Source organism: Schistocerca serialis, chromosome 2 (assembly GCF_023864345.2).
Source record: "Schistocerca serialis cubense isolate TAMUIC-IGC-003099 chromosome 2, iqSchSeri2.2, whole genome shotgun sequence".
Lineage (NCBI taxonomy): Eukaryota > Metazoa > Arthropoda > Insecta > Orthoptera > Acrididae > Schistocerca > Schistocerca serialis.
In genome coordinates, this window is record NC_064639.1 from 306,813,242 (window position 1) to 306,836,659 (window position 23,418).

The 23,418-nt window shown below is 43.6% G+C and overlaps 1 protein-coding gene across 7 annotated transcripts in view; it reads right to left on the reverse strand.

The window, feature by feature from the left end:
* The window catches only part of LOC126457084 (alpha-methylacyl-CoA racemase), a 165,506-nt gene that overhangs the window by 55,545 nt on the left and 86,543 nt on the right, over positions 1-23,418 (reverse strand). For all 7 annotated transcript variants that reach the window (XM_050093102.1, XM_050093100.1, XM_050093101.1 and 4 more), the window contains exon 4: positions 11,222-11,365. In XM_050093102.1, coding sequence (XP_049949059.1) covers positions 11,222-11,365 — 144 coding nt within the window. The remainder of the gene's footprint in view (positions 1-11,221; positions 11,366-23,418) is intronic.

The following is a 23,418-nucleotide window of genomic DNA, read 5'->3' on the forward strand; positions in this document are numbered from 1 at the left end:
AGTTGGCATATAAACTTGTACTACTGTAGTAGGCGTGGGCTTCGTGTCTATCTTGGCCACAATAATGTGTTCACTATGCTGTTTGTAGTAGCTTACCCGTACTCTTGTTTTTTTTATTCATTATTAAACCTACTCCTGCATTACCCCTATTTGATTTTGTATTTATAATCCTGTATTCACCTAACCAAAAGTCTTGTTCCTCCTGCCACCGAACTTCACTAATTCCTACTATATCTAACTTTAACCTATCCATTTCCCTTTTTAAATTATCTCACCTATCTGCCCGATTAAGGGATCTGACATTCCACACTCCGATCCGTAGAACGCCAGTTTTCTTTCTCCTGATAACGACGTCCTCCTGAGTAGTCCCCGCCCAGAGATCTGAATTTTTACCTCCGGAATATTTTACCCAAGAGGACGCCATCATCATTTAACCACACAGTAAAGCTGCATGCCCTCAGGAAAAATTATGGCTGTAGTTTCCCCTTGCTTTCAGCTGTTCGCAGTACCAGCACAGCAAGGCCGTTTTGGTTAGTGTTACAAGGCCAGATCAGTCAATCATCTAGACTGTTGCCCCTGTAACTACTGAAAAGGCTGCTGCACCTCTTCAGGAACCACGCATTTGTCTGGCCTCTCAACAGATACCCCTCCGTTGTGGTTGCACCTATGGTACGGCCATCTGTATCGCTGAGGCACGCAAGCCCCCCCACCAACGGAGTTCATTCAGTTTAATACTGTCAAAAATGTCCCACCTCCTATTAACCTAGTATGTCAAAATTTAGTTCTTAGGTTTGATGAAAATTTAAACTGGAAAAACCAAGTAATACACCTGCTACAACATTTAGGTTCAGGTACTGTTGCCACAAGAATAATTCCCATTTGTAGGGCTACAGAAGTCAGTAAGTTAACATAGTTCGTATATTTTCATTCACTGATTTCTTATAGGTAATACTTCAGGTAACTGCTCACTTAGGCAAAATATATTCATTGCACAAAAGAAAGTAATTCGAATTAAGTGCAGAATTCACTCACATTTTGCAGGTATCCCTTTAAGCAACTGGAAATATTAACCACAGCCTCACAGTACACTTATTCGCTTATGAATTTGCCATCAACAATCCATCGAAATTTGGGAATAAGAGGGTATTCACAATTACAACACTAGAAGGAAAAATGATTTGCTTTACCCTTTAATACTAACTTTGGCACAGAAAGAAGTAAAGTATGCAGCTAACCAGCTCTTCAACTATATATCCACAGAAGTAACATACATGGCAGATAGCAGAAGTGTTTTCAAATATAGATTAAACATGTTTCTCTCACAGTTCTTTCTTTACCAAAGAGGAATTTTTAAATAGAGATAAATAGTCACTGAAAAAACCTGTAAGTGGCCAGCATGTAATTATCATCATAATAATAATCATCATCAGTATTATTGTTATGAACTTCATCTAAGGAACAATGAAACAGCCAGGGAAATAACTTAGGGATTTTAAAAAAAAAAAAAAAAAAAAAAAAAAAATGTATTTCCTACAACAGTTTATTTCTTCTTGAGAGTATGTGTATTTCAAGGAAGTCTCCACTAACTGCATCTGATTGACTGTGAAATATATTTCTATCCTGTTTCAGTAAGTGTCAACAATGTTAGGCCTACTTTATAATGTGAGTGTAGTTGTTAGGCAGGAATAAACATGAAGTGGATCTGACTTAGAATTATATTCACTTTAAGTATTCCCTAATTCATTTTATTATTTTATTTATGCAGGATGTTTCTAAAATGAAAGTAAAAAAATGGGAGGACTGGGAGAATGGGTCATACAGTACTCCATAAAAGCTTACTTTGGAATTTTCCTTTGTGTGAGACCACGTGTACAAGATTCACGTGTCGATTTGAAGTTCTAGATTCGCATATTTTACTGTTTCCATTGCTTCTGCCTAATCTGTCACTAATCATATAAAGACCCCTTTGCATTGTGATATATTATGAAATTTCAAACACAAGTGAGTACCACAAACTCTTACTGTTATTGTCAATTGTAGGCTTAAATGTAATTGTGCTCTTCTAAAATTTTTGAGAACGGTATGCCTAGCCTTATTCACAACAATCATTCTCTAATTTCATTGCACAGTTATGTTATTTTTGAGAACTTCTGATCATCGCAAGTTACAAGTATGAGTGGTTTGGAAACGTAATTTTTTCATAGCAAATCAACATTTGTGGTTCACAGTTCTGCTAAGGAATACATCACGGCTGAATACCATTGTATATCAATGCAAATAAACATGCGTTTTTAGAATTTTTGGAAGCTACTACTGTCCTTTGCATAATCTATGAGCAATCTGCAGTAAATCAGCATTTGTGATTTAGTTAATGTAGCTGATATTCTAACTAACATATCGCGTTACATCTAGTTTTCCCTTAAAAAGGAGTAGGCCTATACATTATCTGCATTTATCGTAAATTAACTCTGATTTCAAGTTTGCTAGCAACTATAATAATCTCAAAACGTTTTAGAAAACTGGTAGCTTTTACCACAGGTTTCTGTGTTGCCTTAACAGAAATCTTGTTTTGTGTGTTTGCTTCAATAATCATATGGAATAAGCAATGTTGTAGCTCAACAAATTGAAAGACAATCAGTGGGTTTGATTTAAAGTTATTTGTTCAGTGCCTTGTAATACACTGCATCAGTCAAAATGCAGCCACACTGTGAATGTTTTTCTTGAACATGGGAAGAGTTGGTTGACATTTGTAAGCAGTTGGAATTCAGACAACTGTCAAATGATTGGCAGCTGCTGTGAACTGGTGTGTTGGAAGAGCTTCTGAGATTCGTGTGCATGTGACACCGGTACCAGAAGGACCTCAAGTACAGTCCACTCCTGTGAATCCTGTCTCCTCTGCAGAAAGCACAGAATCTGTCATCAGCTGTCTATTTGACTGTGAGAGGCATGTCAATAGTAGATTTAGGCATCCTGTACAGTGTGCATGGGGACCAGGGAAGACAGCGCGCAATAAGTTTGAGATCCTGTCTCAAACTGAAACTGAGCCAGTGGGACTCACTTCACTTGTTTTGGGAAACATGTTTTTTCTGGTGTCAAGAGGATGTGAATACAAAGGTGAAGGGGTCTATTAATTAGGGGGCAGGGGTCTATTAATTAGGGATCTATTAATTGTCAGCAATTCAAATGTATGGTAAATGATGGTAGCCCTAAGGGAAATGGCTGCAAAGGCAGGAAAGGACACCAAGTGCACTCAGCGTGTATGCTTGGGGGCCTCATTCAACACGTTGGAGAGGCTCTCAGTGAACACTGAGGGAACAGGTTGCAACCAATTGGAGATTGTGGCGCACGTTGGAACAAATATGCCTATTGCTGGGCTCCAAGGTCATACTTCAGTCATTCCAGTGACTGGTGAAAAAGGTTGAGGAGACCAGCATTGCACATAGGTTTCCACAAAGCCCACAATTAAAGCATTTTCCCCAGAACTAATCGTGGACCATGGTTCTGAGTCAAGTGGAAGGACTGAACTAGTGACTTCGAATGTTCTGTGACACATTTGGCTGCAACTTCCTGGACTTGTGTCATATGTTTGAATACTGTAGGGTCCCCGTAAATGGGTCAGGTGTGCACTACACATCAAAGGCTGCTACTAAGATAGCTGACTCTGTGTGTAGGGTGCACACAAGGGTTTTTTAGATTAAGCAACTCTCCATCTGATCCAGATAATGATCGGTGTAGTAAATCCACAAGCATCAGCGTAAGATCAAAAGAAATGCCTTGTATACGTGATTATTAAAATTCTAATGCTAAAATGACGAAGCATTTGCAATGAAGTGTCAGAGTTTGAAGTGCTCATGAAAAGTGATGAAACTCACAATATTAGGTACACAAAGCTGGTTGGAACTTGAAACTGATAGCAGTGAGATTTCTGGGGAAAATTTAAATGTATATCAAAAGGATAGGAAAATGGGGGTGGTGTTTTTGTCGCAGTAGACAACAAACTCAGTATCAGGGGCGGGCAAAAAATGATAACTGGATCCTTCTGTCACCCACCAGATTCATCTCCTAAGGTAACCAAAAACTTAAGAGAAAACATCAGTTCACTTGTTGTGAATTTTAAAATTTTCCTGGTGAATTGACTGTTCAAACAAATTTCGGGCCTGCTCCGGTTGTCGTTTAATACCTCGCATGATATTTCAATTGGGTACCTGCCAGTCATCTTCAGGTGAGCCATCGCAGACTGGCGAAAACATCCTCCTTTTCGCAATATATAGCATGCTGTAACTATTCTGCGCGTGCATCAAAACTTGATGGATGGACCACACTGCCTGCCGGCAGCACCCTCGCTGGTGGAATAGCGAAACTCAGTCGCCCTCCGCGTTGATTGTTTGCCACAGCCATCGGCGCATTCTGTCGTCTTTGATTAGAGCAAAACCTGGAGATGAAGGGATTCAATGCACTGTCCACCTGGTAGCCGCTGTCACAGTTCAACAGATTTTCCACCAGTCGAATTTCTATGGATTCTTTAATAATGGAGTCCCAGAAAGACGTTGCTGTGGACAAAATCATTGTTTTCTCATACTCCATTGAATGTCTAGTAGAAATACAATGTTCAGCAATAGCGGACTTGCTTGGCTGCAAAGGCGAGTGTAACGTTGATGTTCAGTGCAGCGTTCTTTCATGGTGTTTGGTTTGAGCTATGTAAGCCATAACATATTGGCTCAGTATCTTGTAAATTCCGGCCTTTCGTAGTAACAGATTGTCTTTAATTGATCCCACAAGGTCCGCAATCTTCGATGGTGGGTGGAAAACCAGTTTTACCTGAAATTTTTCGAGGATTCTTGCTTTTTTAAATGAAGTGTTGCCAATAAAAGAAAGATAAGCTAAAGATTGTTCTGTTCTCCTCTTTATCCACTTCCTGCTTCTTAGTTTTAAATGTTAGTGCCCTGCTAATCTGCCAGACAGAATACCCATTTTTGCTGAATACTGTCTTTAGATGGGCGAGTTCTTGAGGTAAGCTATCTAGATCTGAGACAGTATGAGCTCTATGAACAAGTGTTTTAAGCATACTCAAGGTTTGTGATGGGTGATGGCAACACGATGCTTGCAGATACAAATCAGTATGAGTGGACTTCCGGTAAACTGAATCCCCTAGAGAACCACCATTCTTCCTTCGAACGAGGACATCCAAGAAAGGCAAACAACCATCTTTCTCTATTTCAATGTTGAGCTGGATGTTGCTGTGAATGGACTTTAGGTGATGTAGAAACTCCATTAATTTGTCTTCTCCATGAGGCCACACTATGAAAGTATCATCCCCATACCTGCAAAAAACTGTTGGTTTCATGGCAGCTGATTCAAGCACTCTCTCCTCAGAATCCTCCATAAAAAGGTTGGCCTCCAAAGTAGACAGGGGGCTACCCATGGCGACACCGTCAGTCTGTTCAAAATATTCTTGATTAAACATAAAATAAGTTGAGGAAAGAGCGTGCCTAAACAAAGCAGTGATATCAACAGGAAACATGTTACCAATCAGTGTCAAAGAATCTGCAAGGGACACTTTTGTAAAAAGTGAGACCACATCAAAACTTACTAGAAGGTCTACACTGCTAAGACGAAGAGCCCCCAGTCTATTGATAAAATTAGCCGAGTTTTGTATGTGATGTGAGCACTTGCCCATGAAAGGTCTCAGCAAGGAAGCGAGATGTTTTGCTAAATCATATGTAGGAGCTCCAATGTTGCTCACTATTGGACGCGCACTATTGGTATGGCTTACATAGGTCAAATCACACACACTGTGAAAGAACGCTGCACTGAACATCAACATTACACCTGCCTTTTGCAGCCAAGCAAGTCCGCTATTGCTGAACATCGTATTTCTACTGGACATTCAATGAAGTATGAGAAAACAATGATTTTGTCCATAGCAACGTCTTTCTGGGACTCCATTATTAAAGAATCCGTAGAAATACAACTGGTGGAAATCTTTTGAACTGTGACAGCGGCTATCAGCTGGACAGTGCATGGAATCCCATCATCTCCACAATTTGCTCTAAACGAAGATGACAGAGTGTGCTAACGGCTGTGGCAAACAGCAATGCCAAGGGTGACTGAGTTTTGCTATTCCACCAGCGAGGGCGCTGCCGGCGGGCAGTGTGGTCCATCAATCAAGTTTTGACGCATGTGCAGAATAGTTACAGCATGCTATATATTGCAGAATGGAGGACATTTTTGCCAGTCTGTGAAGGCTCACCTGGAGATGACTGGCAGGTGCCCAATTGAAATATTGTGCGAGGTACTGAATGACGACCGGCTGCAAGCCTGAAATTTGTTTGAACAATCCGTTAACTTGTACGCAAGTTCCCAAATCATACCGTAATCATCAGTGGAGACTTTCATCATTCAACTATCAATTAGGAAAATTACTGTTTTGTTAGTTGCAGGCATGATAAAACCTGTGAAACATTATTAAATCCTTTCTCTGAAAACTACCTTGAACACATAGTAGTAACTTTGGTCATGATGGAAATGTACTGGATCTAATGGCAACAAATAGACCTGACCTCTGTGAGGATGTCCACAATGAAACTGGCCTCAGTGACCATGACATGGCTGTGGCAACAATGATAACCAAAGTACAACTAAAACAAGCAGAAAGATATATATGTTCAGTAAACTAGATAAAAAAGTATTGGTGTCTATCTCAATGAGGGACTTGAAACTTTGAGCACAGGGCAGGAGCATCTAGTGGAATTATGGCTCAAGTTCAAAAAATTTAGTTGAGCATGCACTTGATAGATATGTACCCGTTGAACAGTTCATAACAGTCACTGTAAATAAACTTCTAAATAAACAGAGACTACTGCATAAAAGGTTTAAAGTAAAGTTTAGGACTATAAATAGAAAGATGCTGAATGAAATGTTTTTGGCTGTCAAGAGAGCAATGCATGATGCCTTTGATGACTATAGTAGAAAAGTACTGTCAAATGATCTCTCACAAAACCCAACACAATTCTAGCCATATGTAATGGCTGTTAGTGGCACCAAGTTAAGTATCCAGTCACTCATGAATGGGACAGGAACTGAAATTGAGGGAATCAGAGCAAAAGATGAAATGTTTAACTCCATTTTCAAATGTTCTTTTGCAGAGGAAAACACAGGAGGATTGCCACAATTTAATCCTCGTAACACTGAAAAGGTGAGTGAAATAAGTTTGAGTGTCAGTGGTGTTGAGAAACAGCTGAAATCGTTAAAATTGAACAAAGCACCAGGGCCCAAGGGAATTCCTGTTAGATTCTGTACTGAATTTGCAGCTGAGTTAGGTCCTCTTCTAACTATAATCTATTGTAGATGCCTTGAACAAAAAACTGTGCCCAGTAGTTGGAAGAAAGAACAGGTCACACACATTTATCTTGAACAGAATGACCTCATCCATGTCAACCAGCATGGATTCCGAGAACATTGATCATGTGAAACCTAACTCATACTTTTCTCACATGACATACTGAAAGCTCTGGATTAAGGAAGTCAGAGATGCAGTATTTCTGTATTTCCAAAAAGCATTTGACTCAGTGCCACACATAAACGTATTGTCAACAGTACAGTCATATGGGGTGTCAAGTGAAATTTGTGATTGGATTGAGGACTTTTTGGCAGGGAGGGTGCAACATGTTATCTTGGATGAAGAGTAATTGTCAGATGCAGAAGTAACTTCAGATATGCCCCAGGGGAGCATGTTGGGACCCTTGCTGTTCACAATATTAATGGTAACCTCAGAATTTTTGCAGATGGTGCAGCTATCTACAATAAAGTATTATCTGAAAGAAGCTGCATAAATATTCAGTCAGTTCTTGATAAGATCTCAAAGTGTTGCAAAGACTGGCAACTTGCTTTAAGTGTTCAGAAATGTAAATTTATGCACATCACAAAATGAAAAAACATGGTATTCTATGACTATAATATCAATGAGCAATTGTTGGAATCAGCCAACTCTTAAAAATACCTGGATGTAACACATTGTAGGGATATGAAATTGAATGATCACATAGGTTCAGTCATGGGTAAGGTGAGTGGTAGACTTTGGTTTATTGGTAGAATACTGGGGAAGTGCAATCAGCCTACAAAGGAAATAGCTTACAAAACAGTCATGCGACCTATCCTAGAATATTGCTCAAGTGTATGGGACCCATACCAAATAGGACTAATAGGGGATACTGAACTAGTACAAACAAAGGCAGCACAAATGGTCACAAGTTTCTTTGATCCATGGGAGAGTGTCTCAGTGATACCGAAGGAACTGAACTGGAAGACTCTTGAAGATAGATGTAAACTTTCCCAAGAAAGTCTGTTAACAAAGTTTCGAAAACCAGGTTTAAATGATGACTCTAGGAATATACTACAATCTCCAGTGTATCACTTACATAGGGATCATGAGAATAAGATTAGAATAATTACTACAAGCACAGAGGCATTTAAACACCCATGCACCATAATAATTGGTACAATGGCAACTACACTCTCCCAGGCACCTAACGTCAGTTTGCGAAGTATACATACAAATGTAGATGGAGCGTCATGGGAACTTTCCCTGCAATACATCCTACATTCCCATGACCCTCCTGGCCTCAACCTTCGTTAGTCACTGTCCTCACCCCTCCAGCCTCCTCCCTGTTCCCATTCCAGCACTACACAGCCATCATTTCACCACCACACTCAGTCTTTAAATTGATTTTCATTTCTTTTATTTCTCACCTTTCCGCTGCTTACCCCTTTCCCCCTCAGCACCTTCTCTCCAACTCTCCATCTAAACTGCAACACTTCACTGTCCGCCACTCCCACCATCACCATACTATCCCTCCCCCTCCACCACAGCCTCCTCCTTACCTCCACCCAGTCGCCTCTCCCATCATGCACTGGTGCTGCTGTTCGCAGTGTGGTTTCAGCTCTCTGAGACTGCAGGCGTGTGTGCAAGTTGTGTTTACGTGTGTGTGTGTGTGTGTGTGTGTGTGTGTGTGTGTGTGTGTGTGTGTGTGTGTGTACTGCTGAGAAAGGCCTTTAATGACGAAGCTTTGATTGTGTGAAGCTTTTTATTGTGCCTATCACGACTCAGCATCTCCGCTATATGGTGAGTAGCAACTTTCCTTCTCTTGTATTGCTACATTCCATCCTGGATTTTCCATTGTTTGATGTAGATGTAGATGTAGATGTAGATGTCTGCATCCACTAGCTTTTGGTGCTAAGCACCAAGTAACAGCATCTTCAGCCAACATGAAGGTAGGCATGCAACCAGCCATCTGACTCGACATAGTAACAGATCTGCAGGGCAAAATTTTCAATTTCTTTGTGACACCAAGGCGAAAGAGAGATGGTGTTGGCATTTCATACCTTTATTTCAAATATTTACAAAATGAATGCTCCAAATTATGCACTCTTGCTTGAATCCACACTGTGCAACAATGCCGGAGTGATTGTTTCACCCTTTGATACGCACCTGGCACAGTGAGAGTGAATCAAAGGTTGCCATAATTTGTGCTATCAGCTCTTCATCCATATCAATAGGTCTTTTATAAATACCAGATTTCAGCTATCCCCAGATGAAAAAAAATCAAGGGGGCATCAAATCAGGGGGAACATGCCGACAATGCCACCAGCTCACCGCACCCTATCCACTTCTCAACGAAGGTCTCATACAAATTATTTCACATTGCATGAGCGTTGTACCAAACACTGTTGCACATTGAGTGGGTCATTTTGAAGAACTTAGGCAGTGTTTTTCTAAAGAAGATTAAGTATTTGTTCGCAGTTAGTCGTCGGGGAGCATGTATGGACCAATCAGATTATTGCCTACCAAACCAGCACAAACACTGACGGCAAAGTGCTCCTCATGATCATGAACAAAGGTGTGCAGATTTTTCCATACCCACATTTTGTGGCTCTTAAAGACACCTTCTGTTGTAAAGGATGCCTCATCCGTACAATGTATAAAGTGTGGGAATTGAGGTTGAATGGCACTATTCTGCAAAAACCACTGGCAGAAGTCAATGAAATGTGGAAAATCTTCTAAGTTAAGTGCTAGAACTTTTTGAAGACATGGTACACTGTGGAACGGCTTACATCCATTTTGCAAGCAACACTCAGTGAGCTTGTTCAGGGTGTGTTTTGCAGTAGTGCTATCAACTTCTCTTCAAACTCTGGCATATGCACTGTGCATTAATGTCCGCATCTGTCCAGCCTTCACATCTGCATCGCAAAATGAATTTACTGGGTTTCAATGATGACCTTAAAAGCACAGGTGCCATTACAATACATTAGTGGACAACTGAAGAGCACCTATCTCTCTTAGGCAGCTGTGGGTGGCAGTGAATGTGCATGGATTTGGCACTTGCTGATTCATAAACTGCTGAATCCACAATTGTTGAGCAGTGAGAGCATTTCTATCCATTGTGCCATAAGCACAATACATGTCTGCCCTTTCCTCCCAAGAAAAGCACTCAATTTCCCATCCACTTCTCACAGTACCAAACACAAGGGTGTGTTTGTGGACACACTAATGCAGGGCGAACCAGACTCTGCAGTGTGTGCTGTGTGACACTGTATCAAACATGCATTTGCACTGCCAAACGCAATGCGTTCACATCCCAGCAGTTGCTGGAAGAAACTCCATGATGTTGTCCTGCCTGGAATACCTGCCACCATTTTTGTTCTAATAGCGGGTTGTACGCCTACCTTCTCAGCAGTGTACGATGCGGTTAAATGATGCTATATCATTCTTAATTCCTAAATTAGTTTTCATTGTGAGAAGCAACAAAAGCAAGAATTTGTTTTCAATACATAATGCTAATATCAAAGTTTGAATCTTTTTACACAGACCATAATGAATTGTACAGTAGGTTGGTGTGAGTCATTTCCTGCCATGATTTTTATCTTCCATCCAGCATTCCCAGCACCATATTATAATCAGAATTTATATTGTCAAATGTTCATGTAACATTCCCTCTCAGTGCAGAATAAACATATTTTAAATTGTAATTGCAGCACAAAGAGAACCTCCTCAAAACATGAGAAAGCTAGCAGTAAATATGTTTGAATTTATCACCTTTCATTAGCAAATGCTGTAATTGAAAATTTGAATTTCTTTTCAATTTGTCATTGGAGCAAAAACTTTTGAATTTAATTTTCTTGAACACATTTTACTTAATAAGTTACTGACTTAAACATTACTTACCACTCATTGCCACATAATTTAGGTCATGTCCTCCTTTTTCACAATAGGTGCCACTCTGACCATATCCTGTAAGTCTGGCATATATCAAGGAAGGATTTTCAGCAAGCAGTATTTCTGGTCCAAGTCCCAACTTTTCCATCACACCTATCATAAATGGAATACAGATAAACTTTAGGAAAAATATTTTGTTACTTCACTTTGAACTAGCAACATATCTTTTTAAGAAAAGAGAATCAGTTTTATGGATATTTAGAAACTTTGAAGGATGACGTTTCATCTGAAAGCACATAACCAACTGCAAGTCAACAATCATTATTTGCCCATAAATAACTGATAACAACTGGTTTCTATTACAAAGTTATTTCTGATTAATGTCTTAGATATATTCATTTTGAGCAGTGTACCAGAACACAGCAGGTACTCTCAAATAAGTAAACATCCTGTGGTGAGTAATCTTGTTTTCATCCTATTCCATGCTACTGATACACATACACTGGGGTCTTGTGACAGACAGCTTGAAACAGTTATGTATGCCATTTCATGCGGTTATACAATACTGCAAGAAATAAGTAAAGGATTGAGGCAAGAAAAGTAATATAACCTACTTATAAAAATACTTTTGGAGTAAATGAGACCAAACATCAAATAGTTGAAGCACTGAGTCATTGTGACAGGTACACATAAAAGAATGACAATTTGCTAGCTTTTGGACAAATTTTTGTTTCAGCCAGTGTACTGTGTGTGTTTTGTGTGCCTGTCAACAACTTGACACTTGCTATTTGGAGAGCGATTACCTTTACTCCACCAAACGATTTACATTTTATCATAACTTGCTGGATAATAAAAATAATTAATACAATGTATCACAATCTGTAATGCTGAGAATTGACAGGGACAAAGATGTTGCTCACTGTTCACTGTCAGGATGCCATTTTGTAGAAAAAGTCTAAAGAACTGATTACAGGAGAAGAAGATGTTGAATTCTATCAAGAGTCAACTTACAATTTAATGTATTCTTTAAGTGATGACAAACACAGATAGAAGAAATTGCACTACTCAGATTAATCATCATCTGCATCTATCAATCACTGGATATGGGCTCACCCAGTATGTGCATTGATTTGAATAGATTCCATATGCAAAAATTTCTATCATGAAAATCTACTCAGTACTTGAGAGTGTTATAATTTAGAAAATTCATCCACCACAGCTACCCAAATATGTATTACAACCCATCCCTCAGTTGATGATTTCTTTATTAATTCTGACACTTCAAAGTTAGTAACTAGTTAAATATAATAGAGGGAAACAATCCACGTGGGAAAAATATATCTAAAATCAAAGATGATGTAACTTACCGAACGAAAGCATTGGTATGTTGATAGAGACACTAACACAAACACACACACAAAATTCAAGCTTTCGCAACCCACAGTTGCTTCATCAGGAAAGAGGGAAGGAGAGGGAAAGACGAAGGGATGTGGGTTTTAAGGGAGAGGTTAAGGAGTCATTCCAATCCCGGGAGCAGAAATACTTACCTTAGGGAGAAAAAGGGACAGGTATACACTCGCGCATGCACACACACACACACACACACACACACACACACACACACACACACACACACACACACAAGCAGACATATGTAAAGGCAAAGAGTTTGGGCAGAGATGTCAGTCGAGGCAGAAGTACAGAGGCAAAGATGTTGTTGAATGACAGGTGAGGTATGAGCGGCGGCAACTTGAAATTAGTGGAGGTTGAGGCCTGGTGGGTAATGGGAAGAGAGGATATATTGAAGGGCAAGTTCCCATCTCCAGAGTTCTGATAGGTTGGTGTTAGTGGCAAGTATCCAGATAACCCAGACAGTGTAACACTGTGCCAAGATGTGCTGGCCGTGCACCAAGGCATGTTTAGCCACAGGGTGATCCTCATACCAACAAACACTGTCTGCCTGTGTCCATTCATGCGAATGGACAGTTTGTTGCTGGTCATTCCCATATAGAAAGCTTCACAGTGTAACAGGTCAGTTGGTAAATCACGTAGGTGCTTTCACATGTTGCTCTGCCTTTGATTGTGTACACCTTCTGGGTTACAGGACTGTAGTAGGTGGTGGTGGTGGTGGTGGGAGGGTGCATGGGACAGGTTTTACACTGGGGGCGGTTACAAGGATAGGAGCCAGAGGGGTAGGGAAGGTGGTTTGGGGATTTCATAGGGATGAACCAAGAGGTTACGAAGGTTAGGTGGACAGCGGAAAGACACTCTTGGTGGAGTGGGGAGGATTTCATGAAGGATGGATCTCATTTCAGGGCAGGATTTGAGGAAGTTGTATCCTTGCTGGAGAGCCACATTCAGAGTCTGATCCAGTCCCGGAAAGTATCCTGTCACAAGTGGGGCACTTTTTTGGTTCTTCTGTGGGAGGTTCTGGGTTTGAGGGGATGAGGAAGTGGCTCTGGTTATTTGCTTCTGTACCAGGTCGGGAGGGTAGTTGCGGGATGCGAAAGCTGTTTTCAGGTTGTTGGTGTAATAGTTCAGGGATTCAGGACTGGAGCAGATTCGTTTGCCACGAAAACCTAGGCTGTAGGGAAGGGATCGTTTGATATGGAATGGGGGGCAGCTGTCATAATTGAGCTACTGTTGCTTGTTGGTGGGTTTGATGTGGACGGATGTGTGAAGCTGGCCATTGGACAGATGGAGGTCAACGTCAAGGAAAGTGGCATGGGATTTGGAGTAGGATCAGGTGAATCTGATGGAACCAAAGGAGTTGAGGTTGGAGAGGAAATTCTGGAGTTGTTCTTCACTGTGAGTCCAGATCATGAAGATGTCATCAATAAATCTGTACCAAACTTTGGGTTGGCAGGCCTGGGTAACCAAGAAGGCTTCCTCTAAGTGACCCATAAATCTGTTGGTGTACGAGAGGGCCATCCTGGTACCCATGGCTGTTCCCTTTAGTTGTTGGTATGTCTGGCCTTCGAAAGTGAAGAAGTTGTAGGTCAGGATGAAGCTGGCTAAGGTAATGAGGAAAGAGGTTTTAGGGAGGGTGGCAGGTGATCAGCATGAAAGGAAGTGCTCCATCGCAGCGAGGCTCTGGACGTGCAGAATATTTGTGTATAGGGAAGTGGCATCAATGGTTACAAGGATGGTTTCTGGGGGTAACAGATTGGGTAAGGATTCCAGGCGTTCGAGAAAGTGTTTGGTGTCTTTGATGAAGGATGGGAGACTGCATGTAATGGGTTGAAGGTGTTGATCTACGTAGGCAGAGATACGTTCTGTGGGGGCTTGGTAACCAGCTACAATGGGGCAACTGGGATGGTTGGGTTTGTGAATTTTAGGAAGTAGGTAGAAGGTAGGGGTGCGGGGTGTTCCCAACCTAAGTTAACCACAGGATCAACATAGCTCAGCTTTAACCAACACCTTTTCAACTTTTTTCACACCAGATCTCCAGTTGCTTTCTAGTTCACGTTTATCTCTCCTCATATATTTTTATTTTCATATTCATTTCAGCCTCATGTTACACTTTCCAGCTTCTAATACCATGCCACCCTCACAACATCCCCATAACAACCCCATTAAGTTTTATTTACTTTCCCTCCACAAACATGCCTTCGCCCTAGCCAGATTATGCTCCCATATTTTATTTTCTCAGGCTTGTCTGACATTTGACATTACCCCCAAAGGCCTCACATTTAAAGTTCCCATCTCTGGCTGTAACCCTTCTTTCCATCAGTCCCTATACCAGTTCCAAACTGAACAATCCATAGCCCTCACCTGCCTAATCCTTCACCTACACATCAACTCAGCCAATGAACACACCCGTCAACTCCTATCCTTAATAAAAGTCCTCAATCTTTACTCTCCCACATCCATACCGGCTGTTCAGAGCATCCCCCTACAGGCCAATCACAAATTAGAACATCATGCCGCCCTCCACCTCAAAAAACTATCCAGTCTCCTGGTTTCCCACCTCCGGAATGGCAATTCACTCTCCCTCCACAACCTTTCCAGCAAACCTCAACCTCCTCTCATTGCACACACACCCAGTCTCTCCCATCTACTCAATCTCCCACTTCCAGCTCCACTCCCCCCAAAACCTCAAAATTCTAATCAACACAATCTGGAACCACAACACCCTAATTCAGTAGTTAACCTTTCCTCCAAACCTCTCTCCCAATCCGAAACCTCTGTCCTATCCAAAGGCCTCACCTTCAGCCCTACTCCCGGATTCAACCAAACAGCCCTCGTCAAAGATTTACTGTCCTACACTCGTACTCTCTGCTGGAAATATCACTTTGCCATGAAGAAAAATAATCCTAATCCTACTCCTAATGATCCAACTCCCTAAGACACTATCCAAATTGAACCCTGCCTGGAACAGTTCCGTCCTCTGTCACAGTGGGACCCACCTCCTCTTCCTCAAAATCACCCTCTCCAAACCTTCCAGGAATTTCTCACTTCCAGCCTTGCCTCTCAATCCCTCTTGAACAACCTTAATCCTACTCCCAACATCTCCACAGCTGAAGCCCAGGCTATGTGTGATCTGGAGGTTGACCTATCCATCATCATTCTTCCAGCAGACAAGGGTTCCACGACCGTGGTACTTGATTGTCGGGAGTATGTGGCTGAGGGACTGCGTCAGCTTTCAGACAACACCACATACAAAGTTTGCCAAGGTAATCCCATACCTGATGTCCAGGCAGAGCTTCAAGGAATCCTCAGAACCTTAAGCCCCCTACAAAACCTTTCAAGTGACTCCATCAACCTCCTGACCCCACCGACACCCCTCACCCCTACCTTCTACCTACTTCCTAAAATTCACAAACCCAATCATCCTGGCCACCCCATTGTAGCTGGTTACCAAGCCCCCACAGAACGTATCCCTGCCTACGTAGATCAACACCTTCAACCCATTACATGCAGTCTCCCATCCTTCATCAAAGACACCAAACACTTTCTCGAACGCCTGGAATCCTTACCCAATCTGTTACCCCCAGAAACCATCCTTGTAACCATTGATGCCACTTCCCTATACACAAATATTCTGCACGTCCAGAGCCTCGCTGCGATGGAGCACTTCCTTTCATGCTGATCACCTGCCACCCTCCCTAAAACCTCTTTCCTCATTACCTTAGCCAGCTTCATCCTGACCTACAACTTCTTCACTTTCGAAGACCAGACATACCAACAACTAAAGGGAACAGCCATGGGTACCAGGATGGCCCCCTCGTACACCAACAGATTTATGGGTCACTTAGAGGAAGCCTTCTTGGTTACCCAGGCCTGCCAACCCAAAGTTTGGTACAGATTTATTGATGACATCTTCATGATCTGGACTCACAGTGAAGAAGAACTCCAGAATTTCCTCTCTAACCTCAACTCCTTTGGTTCCATCAGATTCACCTGGTCCTACTCCAAATCCCATGCCACTTTCCTTGATGTTGACCTCCATCTGTTCAATGGCCAGCTTCACACATCCATCCACATCAAACCCACCAACAAGCAACAGTAGCTCCATTATGACAGCTGCCCCCCATTCCATATCAAACGATCCCTTCCCTACAGCCTAGGTCTTTGTGGCAAACGAATCTGCTCCAGTCCTGAATCCCTGAACCATTACTCCAACAACCTGAAAACAGCTTTCGCATCCCACAACTACCCTCCCGACCTGGTACAGAAGCAAATAACCAGAGCCACTTCCTCTTCCCCTCAAACCCAGAACCTCCCACAGAAGAACCCCAAAAGTGCCCCACTTGTGACAGGATACTTTCCGGGACTGGATCAGACTCTGAATGTGGCTCTCCAGCAAGGATACAACTTCCTCAAATCCTGCCCTGAAATGAGATCCATCCTTCATGAAATCCTCCCCACTCCACCAAGAGTGTCTTTCCACCGTCCACCTAACCTTCGTAACCTCTTGGTTCATCCCTATGAAATCCCCAAACCACCTTACCTACCCCTCTGGCTCCTACCCTTGTAACTGCCCCCAGTGTAAAACCTGTCCCATGCACCCTCCCACCACCACCTACTCCAGTCCTGTAACCCAGAAGGTGTACACAATCAAAGGCAGAGCCATGTGTGAAAGCACCCACGTGATTTACCAACTGACCTGTTACACTGTGAAGCTTTCTATGTGGGAATGACCAGCAACAAACTGTCCATTCGCATGAATGGACACAAGCAGACAGAGTTTGTTGGTATGAGGATCACCCTGTGGCTAAACATGCCTTGGTGCACGGCCAGCACATCTTGGCACAGTGTTACACTGTCTGGGTTATCTGGATACTTGCCACTAACACCAACCTATCAGAACTCTGGAGATGGGAACTTGCCCTTCAATATATCCCCTCTTCCCATTACCCACCAGGCCTCAACCTCCACTAATTTCAAGTTGCCGCCGCTCATACCTCACCTGTCATTCAACAACATCTTTGCCTCTGTACTTCTGCCTCGACTGACATCTCTGCCCAAATTCTTTGCCTTTACATATGTCTGCTTGTGTCTGTATGTATGTGTATGTGTGTGTGTGTGTGTGTGTGTGTGTGTGTGTGTGTGTGCGCGCATGTGCGAGTGTATACCTGTCCCTTTTTCTCCCTAAGGTAAGTCTCTCCGCTCCCAGGACTGGAATGACTCCTTACCCTCTCCCTTAAAACCCACATCCTTTCGTCTTTCCCTCCCTTTCCCTCTTTCCTGATGAAGCAACCGTGGGTTGCGAAAGCTTGAATTTTGTGTGTGTGTGTTTGTGTTTGTTAGTGTCTCTATCAACATACCAACGCTTTCGTTTGGTAAGCTTTATCATCTTTGTTTTTAGTAACTAGTTATATACAAGTGGAGTGTCCCTGGACAATACATGCAGTTCAGTAATGCACAACACCTGACCACATCATTATAAACAATACAATGGAGTGAACAAATAGTGAAACAGATTATTCTAAATTCTTAGGTATTTATATTCATAAGAATCTTAAAATGTGTCACATATTACAGATCATCTTAACATGTAGGCTCTACAACATTTGCATTATGGACAATATCAGATTTTGGACATACATTACTTTTCCTATTAGAGAGAGAGAGAGAGAGAGAGAGAGAGAGAGAGAATGTATATTATAATCATGAAACTGATTCATTTCATATCATAGTGAGTGGTTACAATTATGATCTACGAAACATGCAAGTGACTGCACAATATCACCATTGGCTTATCTGACCATGAAACTAATTCTGCCAAGAGTAAACTGTAACATGGCACTGGATCCTCACCCAGTTTATAAAAAAATAGTAACTAACAGGTAATATAGTTGCTTCAAAATGTGAGATGGGTACATGTAGTCTAAAAATAGTAAAATAGATAATTTCATGATCACCTTAAAAAATTTACCATGTACTGAAGCTCTAGGTCAGAGGAAAGTATCCAGTGTACAATTAGATCTTCCCAGAGCTTTCAACTGTGTCTATTAGAGAATTCTTCGAGAGAGATATGCTCTGCTATGGCATGAGAGTGAATTCTTCCAACATTTAAACTTTCCTTGAAAATATACAGCAGCACCGAAAAATAAAGCCACAACTCTGGTGATTTTGAAAAAGTGTTTATTCTGATTTTTTTGAGGTAACATATGGAGTAGCTCAGGGTTCAGTGCTAGGATCTCTACTCTTACTCTTATGTAAGTGATATGCCTAGTAAATGGCAAGGTGATCATGTATGCCCATGACAACTCTACTAGTGTGTAGTGACAGTAAAAGAACTAGAGAGAGATGAGTCAGTGAGGAAATACAAATGACACAAAGTATTTCAGAGAAAATAACCTATTCATAAATAAAAAGAAAACAGCATGCACAAAGTTTTGAACAAACCAGACCAACAACTCAGAGTATCTTATTCTTAGCATTGGGGGTACAGACATAAGAGTGGATTGTAATAGGTTCTTGGGAAAGATGTGACAAATTTCTGATGTGGAAAAACGACATTTCCATGTGTTGTGACAGTGCCACGACATTCAAAAGTGCCGCTACGTTAGTACGCGAACACGGCGATAGAGGCGCTCCGCAGCTCGGCCGAGCGCGGGAGCGCCACCTGGCTATGAACAGCGCCGGCTGCCTGTCACGGCACGGCAGTCGAATGACAGATACGGAATTAGTAACATGTAACCCGCTAGTGTTTCTACTTTTGTATATCCACGCAATTTATTTGTGATTAAAGGTTATAACACTTTTTGGCGACGAGGTCGGATATTTTTTTTTCCTGCATTGTGGAATTGTGTGCTCGTGTCGGGGCAGACAAGGAACAGCTTATGCAAGCGCTTATTGAACAACAAACACAGCTGACGGCTGCTATTCAGGCGTTGTCGACGTCGCTTACTCATCATATGTCTTCCTCTTCTCCGCCTCCGTTCCCTCCTTATGACGAGGCCGCTGAAGACTGGGAGGATTATGAGAAGCGTTTGCGGCAACACTTCTTGGCTTTCGGCGTTGTCGACGCTCCTATGTGTAAGTCGTTATTTCTCTCTTGGATTTCCCCACGTATCTATCAGCTGCTATCTCAGTTAGCCCCTCTGCGGGAACCTGCCTCTCTGTCCTTCCAAGAAATGTGTGACTTATTGTCTAACTATTACCGAAAGAACACCTATGTCGTTGCCGCCCACATGGCGTTCTACCGGTGTCGTAAACAGCCCCATCAATCTTACCGGGCTTGGGCGGCGGAACTACACGGTCTGAGTCGGAAATGTCAGTTTGTCACAGACACTCATCATGAGTCTTACACTGATTCAATGGTTAGGGACACTATTTTACGGCTTGCTCCTGATAAAGAAGTTCGGCAACGTGCCTTACAATTGCCAAACCCGTCGTTGTCAGAAGTTCTCAGCATCGCTCAATCGTTTGAAGTGTCTCACACTGCTCGTGCGCAAATAGACGCGTGGTGTGATGTAGGCGCTGTACAAACCACTTTCGACACGGACAAATTGCCTGTTTCACAGGGAAACGACGATGTGGCGGCGGTGCACTCGTGTCTACAACGTCGCGTGGGGCCGCCACGCTCGCAGCGAAAACAGCAACCACAGAAGCAGGTTCGTTCCGCCCTTCCTTCTTGTCCACGTTGTTCCGTACAGCATGACAGAGCCGCGTGTCCAAAACGTTGGGCCACGTGTAATTCATGTAGGAAAAAAGGCCACATTGCTTCTGTGTGTCAGTCCCCTAAAGTTCCTGTTGACGAGGACGAGGCATCGTACATGGATGTTAACTGTGTGCTTTCTCAAACGAATAAGTTGTTTGTTACTGTTCGTATTCTGGATAAAGACGTTCGCATGCAAGTGGACACTGGCTCTGCTGTAACTCTCATTAATTCTCGCACGTATTTGGAGTTGGGCTCCCCTCCCTTGTCTCCAGTTACGCGAAATCTGCGAACTTATAATAAGCAGAAAATTCCTATCGTTGGCCAGTTTGATGCTTCCACTGCCTACAAGTCTGTTGTTAGGCCCCTCACGTTTTATGTGGTGGATCATGCGGGCACTGAAAACCTGTTCGGTTATGATGCTTTCCAGTTGTTCGGGTTCTCCATTGATGATGATGTGCACCTCATATCTGAGGACATTCCATATCAACAGCTGGATGGCTTGTCTTCTGAATTCTCGTCCGTGTTCTCTGCTGGTCTGGGTCGTGCCAAGGATTTTGAAGCCCACATTACTCTTAAACCTACGGCTCGCCCTAAGTTTTTCCGGGCACGCCCTATTCCGATGGCGTTGCGTGCACCTGTCAAAGCTGAGATAGACAGGTTAACAGCTTCGGGGATTCTCCTTCCTGTTACCTCCAGCGAATGGGCATCGCCCATCATGGTGGTTTCTAAACCAAACGGTAGTCTGCGATTGTGTGGTGATTTTAAAGCCACTGTCAACGCTCAAAGCCTCATTGACACTTATCCTCTTCCCCGTCCTGAGGAGTTATTTACCAAGCTTGCTGGGGGCCAGTTCTTTTCCAAACTTGACTTATCGGAGGCGTACCATCAGTTGCCGTTGGATGCATCTTCCAAGGAATTTCTCGTCATCAACACTCCTTGTGGGTTGTATCAGTACCAGCGGTTACCATTTGGCGTCGCTAGCGCGCCGGCCATTTTTCAGCGGTTTTTGGAACAGCTCACGGCTTCCGTTCCCGGCTGCATCAACTACCTGGATGACATTTTTGTTACGGGGGCCTCCACTGAGGAGCACCTTCGCAATTTGCGTTCACTGTTTCGGGTTCTGCATTCAGCTGGGTTGAAGTGCAATCTGGACAAGTCACAGTTCTTCCAACCCTCCGTTGTGTATCTTGGTTTCCACTTGTCCCGTGAGGGTATACGTCCTCTACAACAGCACGTTGCGGCCATTACCGCTCTACCCCGGCCGTCTACGGTCAAAGAACTTCAGGCGTTTCTAGGCAAGGTTGCTTATTATCACAAATTCATTCCCTCCGCGGCGGCGGTGGCTCATCCTCTGCATCAGCTGTTACGCAAAAACGTTCCTTTCTGTTGGTCCGCCAAATGTGAGCAGGCTTTTGTCTGCCTGAAGGCTCATTTGCGGTCGGCGCCTTGTCTTGCCACATTCCGTCCGGGTCAGCACTTGGTTCTGGCGACTGACGCGTCACAGTATGGCCTAGGGGCTGTTCTCGCCCATCGGTATGAGGATGGGTCGGAACGACCCATCGCCTACGCTTCCAAGACCCTCAACGATGCCCAACGGCGTTACTCTCAAATAGAAAAGGAGGCGCTCGCTATCATTTATGCTCTAAAAAAGTTCAGCGTTTTTTTGTATGGTTCTAAGTTTCACCTCATCACCGACCACAAGCCACTGGTCTCTCTGTTCAGCCCCTCGGCGTCGCTTCCGGATAAGGCAGCTCACCGCCTGCAACGTTGGGCCTTATACTTGTCTCGTTTTTACTATGAGATTCACTATCGCCCCACGGCCCAGCACGCCAACGCTGACGCGTTGTCGCGTTTGCCGATGGGCCCCGACCCGGTTTTCGATCGAGATGAACTACTCTGTTTCCACATTGATGAGGAAGAACGTCGTGCGGTCGAGGGTTTTCTACTTACAGGTTCGCAGGTCGCGTCGGCTACTGCGCGGGACCCGGTCCTACGTCAGGTGATCGGTTTTGTTCAGCGGGGTTGGCCGGACAGGACCAAGGGCCGGGCATCGGATACCCTTCGCAACTACCATGCCTTGCGCCTTCGTCTGTCTGTTCGTGAGGGTGTTGTTCTTCTGGCCACGGATGGCGCATCTCCACGGGTTGTGGTGCCCGCCTCTCTTCGCAAAGATGTTCTCAAACTATTGCATGAGGGCCATTGGGGGATTTCTCGGACTAAGTCCCTGGCCCGCAGGCACGTTTATTGGCCCGGTATTGATTCGGACATCGCCCACATGGTTGCTGCGTGTGATCAGTGTGTTCAACAACTGGCTGCGCCTCATACTCTGCCGTCTCCGTGGCCTGATCCGGCGCAGCCGTGGGAACGGGTGCACGCTGACTTTGCCGGCCCCTTCCTCGGCACTTATTGGCTACTGTTGATTGACGCCTTCTCGAAGTTTCCGTTTGTTGTTCGATGTCCGTCGCCCACCACTGCGGCGACGACGCTGGCTTTGTCCAAAATCTTTGCGCTAGAAGGTCTTCCATCCACGATTGTCACGGACAATGGCCCTCAGTTCTCTTCGCAGGCCTTCCGTGATTTTTGTACTGGACAAGGGATTCATCATGTTACAGCACCGCCCTGCCATCCGCAATCGAATGGGGAGGTCGAGCGCCTTGTCCACACTTTCAAAAGCCAAATGAAAAAATTCCTTAGTGATTTTTCCACAGATGACGCTCTGTTGCAATTTCTGAGTTCTTATCGCTTCACGCCTCTGGGTGATCGCAGCCCTGCTGAACTCTTGCATGGCCGCCAACCGCGCACTCTACTGCACCTGCTTCACCCTGTCAGGCCTTGTACTGTGTCCCCTAGTGCGAGAAAATACCCGGTGGGCGCCGACGTGTGGGCACGGGGGTATGGATCTCGCCCTAAATGGATTCCAGGGGTGGTCCAGGCTCTTCGCGGCCGCCGGCTTTGTGAAATACGTACGGACGACGGCATGGTTGTTCGCCATTACGACCAGATGCGCCCACGAGTGGTGGCCACGCCGGTACCACCGTCCCTTCTTTCGTCTCCACCAGCCCGAGAAGCCAGTCCTGTCGCTGCTGCCGATCTT